Raw genomic sequence first — 10,074 nt, forward strand, 5'->3', positions numbered from 1 at the left:
GACTGCGTGCTCGACGACGGCGGCGCGCTTCGGCTTCACGTCAAGAAGCATCGTTTCAGCACCAAGGCCAGGGCTCGCGGCGAGAACAATAGGCGGCTCCGCGCACAGAGTTGGCTAGGCATCGTCTTTAAAGCGGTGACCTGGAACTAGCCGCTAAGATAACACGGCGCTAAAAATGATTAAAAAAAATATTTTTGTTTTAAATACTGAACACACATCCACAAGTTATTGAGTAAAGCTTGAAAAGATTACCGAGACGTTTAATCTGGATTTATATTTTTATATTTTGTGTGTACGAGAGGACTGTTATTGACGGTCCCCGCGGCTGACGTCACGCGCTAGCAACCGCTTTGGAGATAGGAGGGGGAGGGGGAGACAGAGAGTAGAGAGACACCGGTAGCTTTAGGACGTTAAAAGCCATAGAACCGTCGGACGGGCCGGTCGCTACAAGAAACAGAAAATAGTAAGAGCAGCTCCCCATTAACGGTTAGAACAATAACGACAAGGCTGAAAGCTCCCTTTACGAGTGACCGATCAAGTTTCAACAGTTTTAAGCTAGCCAAATTCTAGAAGCTGCTTTGTCCATTATCACTTTGTTATAATATAACAGGACTTGAGAGTGGTGAAAGTGATAACTCTGGATTTGTAAACCCTGAGAGGTTGGGACTAAGTGCAGAAAGCGGTGGTGTTCGAGCTCACCTGCCGCCAGGACTTCTTCTCCGTCACTTCCACACCCGAAGACCGGGAACACCGGGATTTTTTGTGGATTTTTTTTATTTTGTTTTTTTTTTTTTGTAAAAACACAAGGCGAATCTATAGTATTACACACCGAGGAGAGAGGAGGATAAACACAAACACACACACACACAGCACGGCAGGCACAAAGAGCGGGGAGCATCCAGAGAGGGGAAGAAGGCGGACCGCACGGAGAGATAGAGCGCGGTGTGAGGACAACAACCCGACTGAGCATCCCTCTTTAATTTCTGATCTGCTCAGGAAACACTCTGCACGGCCGTACAGTACAAACGGTAAGAGCTTTGATGTGTGCAGCCTGTATATTCCCATGTCTTGTTTTGTTATGACGAGAGTATTATATATATAAATATATTTATATATATGTGTGTGCGTGTGTGTGTGTGTACATTGAGGAGGAGGAGGGGGGGGGGGGGTGATAGGACAAAGAGCAAGGGAGCCCCATGACATCCGTGTGTATGCTGTAACCTACAGCTGGCTAAACAAAGAAACCGCTCTATTGCAATGTTTTATCCCCAGTCACACTGTTTCCTCTTCTTTTTTTATGTGTAGCGGATCCTGAACGCCGTTTATCCACGGAAAGGTAACGCATCTGCATACATATTTTCTTTTCATATATTTTTAATTGGAGCAAAAAGTGCTATTATTGTTTTTTGATTGACTAATTAACATTTGCATAATTGTTTTACCGGAAGCAACTGGGGCCCTTTGTCATCAGCGTGGGCACTAAATACACAAATAATCTATAGTTTCTTTTTCTTTAACGTAATGGATGCATGTATTTTATTATTAAATATATTCATGAAGACATTTGATCTGGAATTTATCATCTTTTTACAAAATTACAAATGCAATCTGGCTAATACTATAACACATGTGATAAATGTTTTATAGGGTAAAATAACCAAGGAAAGTATCCTACTGTAATATAAATCTGTGAAAATGAATTATTATTATATAAATAAACATTCTAAGGATAATAATAGTTATTTTTCAATTGTTTTCTTTTCCTCTCCATGTTTCTGGCTATGTCCCAAAGACTCCTCCAGCATCAGTCGCTCCTCTCCAGGGATAGCTGCTCCCGATCTGTTTGCCCCTGAGCCCTGCAGTACCCAGTCGTCCTCTCCACTTTGTCCCGATGAAGGAGGCTGATGCCATCAAGTTGTTTGTGGGGCAGATTCCCCGTAATCTGGAGGAGAAGGACCTCAAGCCTATCTTTGAACAGTTCGGCAAGATCTATGAGCTAACTGTGATTAAGGACAAATACACTGGCATGCACAAAGGTAGGATCTGCCTTCGTAACCCAGAGTTAAAAAGATGCCTCCGGTGCTTAATAGATGTGCGACACAGAGGCAGATAGATGAGTAAAAATATTTCTGCGTGTATGTCACATGTATCCATGGAAACTGTCACAGCGCCTTCGTGTCTTCATTTTGAGTTCAGGCATGAGATCCCGAAGACGAGCAAGCAAACTCAGTTACTGCCCGTACACTGCGAGCGAACTCGCTGTTTTGCAGCAGCATGCTTCATAAAACAATCGGGTGCCTAATGTATTTAAAAATTTACTCCAATTTGTAAAGCTTGTGCTCCACAGGCGGAAAAAGAATGTGATAAAAAGTTTTATAATATATGATAAAGAGTGGAAATAAGGATCTCCTGATAGATGCCATGAATGAAAAATAACTTTCTACTGTAGCAAAACCCATTCAGGCACACACATGCACACACACACACACTGACCTGGGGTCCTTTGTGTTATGAGCCAGATTAGACTGTATGCTCCAATCAGTGTAATGGGGCTGTAAGCCAGGGTGACACAAGGGAAAGAATCTGTTGTTTTGAGATTCCCCACAGCCACAGTAAGCCGCTCTTAAAAGCAATGAGATGGACCATAAGATGCATGTGTGTCTATGTGTGTGTGTGCCATGTACTGATCCGAGTGCCATGTCAGGTGTGTGTCTTATCATTCTTTGTATTTCTTTTTTCTTTTTGTTTTTAATCTCATGGCACCATTAAATCCCGAGATGCGCACTCCGTGAATGTTAACTTCATTTCTCTAATCTGAATCTACATGAGCCCGTCTGAGATGTCACTGGGATGCTAACCTGCTGCTAATCTTGTTGTCTTAGTGCTGGTGACAGGTGTAGTAAACAGCTCTGGGCAGCCAGCTCTACTACCCACCCTTCCCTCACACACACAGACACAGGTACAACATGTAGGAAAACAGAGGGAGTGTATCTGGAGTGATCGTGAGGCATGCATAGTGGTTGGTATAGGGCAAGAACCTGACAGTGGCAAGCCTGCAAGGCCTTGTTAGCCCCACGCACACGTCTGTGGTGCTGTCATGTGTGCTGACTCGTGGCGTGCCGTACTGAGATGTGCCGTGCCGTGGAGTGTCCTCTTCTGCTCTAGAGTAACATCATTAGGGAGCATAGTTACCGTACAATGCATGATTATATATCTATATTTTAATCTTCACGCGTATATCCAGAATATATGATGACAACTAATCAGGAAAGGTATTAGAAAAGACAACATTTAAAAGATTTAAATGAATGATGACGGAGAGTGTGTGTGTGTATGTTTGTGTGTGTGGGGGGGGTGTAATATAACAATACAGTCTCAAGGCAGTGGTGAAGTAGTCATAATCGTTAATGTATTTATTCATGTTCCTGGACACCAATGTTTCATTTCTTCATGTCTTGCACACATTTTTGTTTTTAATCTGTTTGGTGTCATGTGTAGTGATTTGTCCACATTCGGAGACTGAAGGGGTTTGTGGCAGAGGGAATCATTTCCCCGCTTATACCAGAGATCACAGTTTAAGTCAGAAACGAGACAGATATTTACAGTTAATTTGTGTCATACATTATTAATTGTTTTTAAAAGCCGAATTGATTATGTTTAGAGAAAGATCAAGGTTTGGGTTAAAGTGCATCACATCGCCCTGTTGTCTTGGTTGCCAGGGTGACAAAGCCCCGGTCCAGACTCGTGGCTGCAGACATGAAATATACCTCCTATTAAAAAAACATTACCTTCAAAGTTGTGCCAACTGTCTTGAAAAACAATGACAATTTGTGTCCGTGAACATGAACAAATACATTACTTTTTTTGGTGACTATTTCACGTTTTGCTCTGAGACCCGGCTGACAAAGACAGAGATAGAGGATGACAAATATTAGAGCCGTACCCTGACCTTTTCTACCATTACTCTCTCCCTCTCTCTTTCTCGTTCTCTGCCTCTTTCTGTCTGACAGGATGTGCGTTTCTGACGTACTGTGCGAGAGAGTCTGCGCTGAAAGCCCAGAGCGCTCTTCATGAGCAGAAAACACTACCAGGGGTAAGTGCACATCAACAGACATAAATACACACACATAAACATCCCGGGATAAATCACTTATCACTTATGTAACAATACACACAAGCTTCCATGTACATTCCTGTTGTAGCAAACATACAGACTCTGTCATCCAATTTACACACACACACACACACACACACACACACACACACACACACACACACACACACACACAAGTGGCCTCGCATCAGTGTGCGTCTGTGTGATTGGAGGTTCAGCTCCCATTAGTAACACTGACATAACTCAGCAGCCGGCAGGCGTCTTGCTGCTAAGGACAAACACTCCCTCTCGCTGGAGACACATAGGGTACTCCGTAAGCATTATCATCTCCATTTCTCTATCTTTCTCTGTCGCTCCATCTCTCTGTCGGCCCCTGCGTTAGCCTCCGGTGATAGCTCCCGCCTAGAGAGTGTATGTAATTAATGTGGCCATTCCCCTTTGTCTCATCCCAGTCTCCCTCCGGTCGCTCCAGTGAGGGATTGTGCGCTGCACCGGGGCTGGGGTAGGACGTTGTTCATTATGGATGGGAAACTGCGAGAGCGGTGTCTGTCTCGCAGGCTCTACCTCTCTGTCACTCCCGCTCTCTCTCTCTCTCTCTCTCTCTCTTTTTCTTCCCTCTCTGACCTGATTTCCACTGCAGTTAAAAACAGATATTACAGTATGCGTTTTGGAGCATTTTGTATTTTTGCACACTGTGTGGCTAAAATACGAAGCGTTTAATCGAAATGACATTTTCCCAGTTTTATCCGACTCCCAATTTCCACCATTTAGAACAGAATAGTAAGCGTGCTTCTACCATCTCTGAGGCGCTAGCACTCTCTCGAATTCTCTGTTCGTTGACTTGCTAATGATCAGAATTTCACTTCATGCACCTTCTTCCTGAGCCAGAGTGTTGATAAGATCTGTGTGAAAAAAACTGTGGAAAAAGAGCGTGAGGAAAAGGCGTTGGGGGAAGGGAAGTGTTGTGACACACACAAGCATGAAACCTCTGCATACATATTGCAGTCATGCATGCTTTTTTTGAACCTCTATGCAGTCACACATTCGCAGTCACCTATACAAACACACTATAGTGACAGTAATCCAATTAGAGACTGCTAAGAAGCCTGACCTTTTTTCATAATCACCTTTCTGCTGTCTGCTGTGTCTCCCTTTTCTTGTGTGCACTGCCCTTTGTCCTTTAACTCATTCTTAGTTTCTCTACATTCCTCTGTGATGTCTCTAAGCGCAAAAGGGAAATCATCTATACGGCTGACTTACAAGAACATAATTGCTGCAAATTTCCAGATAAATTGTGATAGATATTCTGGACACACAGAGGAAACATTTGCAGGGCGGATACTCATTAGCTGCAAAGATTTACTAAAGAGTCAGCATGTAACAATCAGAAGCACCACTCCCCTGAGGAAGGCTGGTGCTGAAACAAGGGTGTGGCATTCGTGGGCTGATATAGGCCTGGACTCTTCATGAAAAGCATAACTTTTTCTGCATTTGGTGTGTCTTAGTTTCCGGTTGGATCACTTATTCTGTCTAATTTGAGCCAGAAGTGTTCATAATGAAGCACTTGCAAGAATTTTAGCATGTCTGAGCTCAGTGAATTGGTTCATGAATAGCAGTAAATGAGGGGCTGACACAGTTTGTCATCAACACTTCCCTTTAGTTGAAGCACTCACAAATATTTCCATCAGCAGCCTCATTAATCACTCTGGATGTCGTTTGGGGTTGGAATGAGGACCAAAGTGCAGCCACTGAAGTAGAGGGAAGTAACAAAAGTCGAGTCTTTAGTTTGGTTGACATAAAAAGCCCTAAAAGGGAAGTGACACACAAATTCAAAAAAATAAACTCAAAGAGCCTGGGAATCAATCAAGAGAATATGGAAACAAGAAGGGGAAGACAGGACTACACAAATATACACAGATGAAAACGGTCAACGATGGGTGAGGACGGTTAGGGTGGGGCAGGCGATCTAGGGGGGAAAAGACCAGAAAGTAAAACTAGTACAAGACACAAAATTAGCATTCAGAGTAAAACAATAAACAAAAGACAAATAGGACTGAGTATGAAAGGGCACTAAACAAAAAGACAGAGACAGGAAAGCACAGGAGGAAAAAGTCATCAAGACATAGAGAGAGAGATAATGAAGAAACACTACCTAAACTAAAAACACACAAACAGACATGTATTAATCTCAAAAGAGGAACCAAAGCCCAGTTAAAATAAATGAATCAAAATTGTCTCCAATACTAATACAGTAATGAAATCAAAACAAGAAGCACAGCTCAGTCATATTTAACAAATATCCAGAGCCATGACACTGGTTTGGTGACTACAGCTAACGAATGATAACATTTTAAAGCAATTAACTAAATTAAATTAAATGTCTCCATTTAATTCTATACTTTGATGCTTGGCTTTGGTAACTTTGTATAGAGCAGCTAAGGTTTAGCTCTGCTATCACATTTCACTAACCACTGAAACCTGTGTGTCAACCCGGTCTCGTGCCAAACTGTGAAAAATCTGTTTGTTCCTGATCATGGACACAAATATTGTTGTCAGCACGACTTTGAAACTATTGTATTTCGGTGCTAAGTATATGCTTTGTGTGAAATCCAAGAAAATTTTCCATTTTTCCAAACCTATCCCAGTAGTTTAAATATCCAATTCGCTAGTTGTGCATTTCTTTGTAAGTGGCGTTTGGTTACTAAAAACATTAAAGAACTCCTTGAAAGTGACAATTTGGGATCTGGCCACTTTGACCTTCCGGCGATTATTTCTCCCATTATCTCAGAAACTCTGAAAATCTCTGGCTGGCACATCACAGTTTAAATCGCTAAACCTAACCAGGCTGTTTTTAATACCAAAAGCTATTGTATTTTAAATAGATAACATCTTAAAAAATAAGACAAATGATTAAAAATCTGTCACATGCAAGATTCGAAACAAAGTTTCTGGTGTGACCGGTGAAATTTTGTTTTTTCTTTTAAAAGTGGAAAATATGAACTTTTTGTACCCAAACATAAATCAGTACGTCCGAGACTAGCGGAACAAAAATGTAAGGACAGGAAATCTGAGTACAGGACCACAGAAAAGCTGGAAAATTCGTTTACAGAAACGCAAGTTAATAGATTAGAGCTTGTGACTGTTTCGGGAACTGCCGTGAGACTGCGTTGCGCATGTCTCCCTTCTCCCTCGTCTCCGTTCCCTTGCCTATATTGACTTCTTTGACGGGATTTAGAAATGACTTAAGAAGATTTTTCACTCTCTTTCACACATCCTCCCTTTGTCCCATTCTTTTCTCTCCTTAAGAAATGCTTTTTCATCTCTTCCGTATTCTTCCTTTTATTTCCCCAGACCTGCCATATGCTTTCTCTCTCATTCAATTTCATCTCCGCACCCCCCCCCACACTCTCAAATCCCCTCTGTCCTGTGTTCAACTCCTCCTCCTGACGTCTTCCAGTTTCTCTACAGCAGTAGAATATTACACTAGCCTGAACCCTTTCATTTCATGGTATTCCTCTCTCATCCCTCCTTTTCCCTCCCTGCTGTCTTTTACTCATTTTTTTCTCTCACTGCACACTAGCGCTTCCTCCTCGGATTCTCATTTCACAGTCATTAATGGTAACCCCTCTAAGTCCTCCTTCTCTCACGCGCGCGCCATCTCCCTCCTCCACCCTCCCCCTCGCAGTTCCTCTACCCCTCGTCTCATTTCCCCTCCTCTTGATTAGTTGACCCCTTTGACCGTTTCACCCCCCCCCCCCCCCCCCCCCCTCCCTACTCTTCTTCTTTGCCGGCTCTATTTGTTAAGCTTTGTGATGAGTTTATCACAAACTCATTTTCATAGTCAGATTCTGAGCTCCCTGTGAGGCACAAGGGCTGAGGTCTGTGTGTATGTGTGTATGCGTGTGAATCTCGGGATCACTCTAAACTGCAGGCGGTGGAGGAATGTCAGGCACCTCATACAACTTTAATTGAGCTGTAGCATCACACACTCTGATGTGTTGCTTTTACACCCACGGCCTAGCAATTAAACGTTCGATGACAAGTCCAACGCTACAGAGTGTTACTGCTCCTGCCTGCCACTCACCGATGGGATTTAATGCTCTGATCAGCCAGTAGAGAAATGAAAAGAAGAAGAGAAATGCATAGAGGTGTGCTCTATAGTTTCAGCAAGGGGCGATAGACTATCAGACGGAGTAAGAAGAAAAAGTGCAGAGGGATTGAGAGAGGGAGATACGAACAGATGGCCTTATCAGAGTGTCCTGCGCCTTGTGTTTAATTTGGACACAGAGGGAATGAGAAGCGACGAGGGAGCATGACAAGAAGAGAGCGAGAGGGAGGGAGCAAGATAGTACATGATATTTGTCACAGTAGCAGAAATTTAACAGTGGAACCACTAGTAAAGTCCTGCTGTAGCACACAGATGTTTTGGTGTATTAGATGTGGTGCAAAGATTCCCTCTGGGATACATCCATGTGAAAGAGCTTATGTTTATCCGCCACATATTAGCATTTGTTTTCACATGAAGATTAAATTCATATGTGCATGCAGGGGTTTCCTCATTATTCCCAAATGCAAATAATATAAATATTTAGTGTCGTAAAAGCCTGCCCCCACAGATGTATTCCTGGTCTTATTTTGTAGATATCTTATTAAAGGTGTCTCATTCAAGGAACCACTTTTACTTCTGCAAAAAGAGCCATACTGTAGTGGATGCTCGATTTTAAAGGCTAAAATATATCAAATCAACAGCCAAGAAATTATTCTATCAAAGCAGCCAAATAAATTCCACAAAATAGCTTAAATAAAGTAGAATAGCTGAAATGAATTCATACAATAGTAAGACAAAACCTCAGTACATATATTTCATGGATTTATTTAAGTTAAAAGCTTTGATGATCCACAGAAATACACTGTTGGCTGGCTTTGCAGCTAGTGTGGGTCTTGTTATTTCAGAGAGATTGTAGCACTTGGGTGATACCATGTGTCCGAGGTCAGAGGTGAAGGCTCAGCTTCCAGTGAACAAATCCAGGATAACCATTAGAAGGACATGTCATCCCCAAAGAGTGTGTGGACCACTGCAATCTAGCACAATGCACAGGCGACATTTTGGATACATATTCTTCTCTCCTTAATAATAATTATGCCTGCAGTCAGAATATTTCTACAGTATAATTAGTTTGAAGTGTTGATTTGTTGCCTGGTTATATAATTTTTTTCTCACATCTTTTCTTTCATTTTTGACAGTTTTTTTATGTAAGTTAAAAAGCTTGTATTTTTTGTACATTCATTGGAGACACTAACAGACACACAGCTCAGTCATAGTTTGCTTACACGTACACCGATAAAAGACACTGTCATACACACAGGCACACTCGTGCTCATGCAAACATCAAATTTAGAGTAATCATTCATACAAAACTATCCTTGTTTCATCCTAATCCCCCATGCATCTCTCCCTCCCTCTGTCGCTGTTCATCAGGCCACACTTCCCTCCCAGCCTGGCTAGATTTTAACCTCGTATCTCCCTCTGCTCTCCATCTATCGCTCTATCTCTCTGCAGCCCTACTGCTGCTGTATTTCCTCCCATATCTCTCCTCTTATCTGCTTCTTTTGTTCTTTGTTGTCGATATCTCTCTCTCCATTTAATCTGCACGCTCTCTTCTCTTTGTGTTTATCGCTCCCTTCATCTTTGTGCTACTTCAAACACAACTGTTTGTACACACACATACGTCTACCTGCTTGCACACACACACACACATACACACACACACACATCTGTTTGGTCACGCCGACATCCGCAGATCTCAATGTAGGTGAAATTAAAGTGTGATAAGCAGCTTACCAGGTGTGTGTTGTCATGCTTCACTGCTCTCAAGGCAGCACTCTGCTCCCTGTTTTTTGATTAGAGCCAAACTGAAGCTCTCTCTCTCTCTCTCTCTCTCTCTCTCTCTCTCTCTCTC

At 42.4% G+C, this 10,074-nt stretch overlaps 1 protein-coding gene across 2 annotated transcripts in view; it reads left to right on the forward strand.

Moving 5' to 3' along the window:
• The first annotated feature begins 281 nt into the window (after positions 1-281).
• celf3b (cugbp, Elav-like family member 3b) overlaps positions 282-10,074 on the forward strand; it is a 34,670-nt gene continuing 24,877 nt past the window's right edge. Inside the window, exons 1-4 of one of the 2 annotated variants that reach the window (XR_001336797.2) lie at positions 282-1,028; positions 1,306-1,336; positions 1,793-2,036; positions 4,011-4,093. Coding sequence is in view for 1 of the 2 variants with exons in the window: in XM_005936130.2 (XP_005936192.1) it covers positions 1,892-2,036; positions 4,011-4,093 (228 nt within the window). In the remaining variant the exon portion in view is untranslated. The remainder of the gene's footprint in view (positions 1,029-1,305; positions 1,337-1,792; positions 2,037-4,010; positions 4,094-10,074) is intronic. The other variant, XM_005936130.2, reaches the window with a different exon arrangement.

This window comes from Haplochromis burtoni, unplaced genomic scaffold (genome assembly GCF_018398535.1).
Source record: "Haplochromis burtoni strain Fernald_Lab_line unplaced genomic scaffold, NCSU_Asbu1 Contig_204, whole genome shotgun sequence".
In the NCBI taxonomy this organism is placed as follows: Eukaryota; Metazoa; Chordata; class Actinopteri; order Cichliformes; family Cichlidae; genus Haplochromis; species Haplochromis burtoni.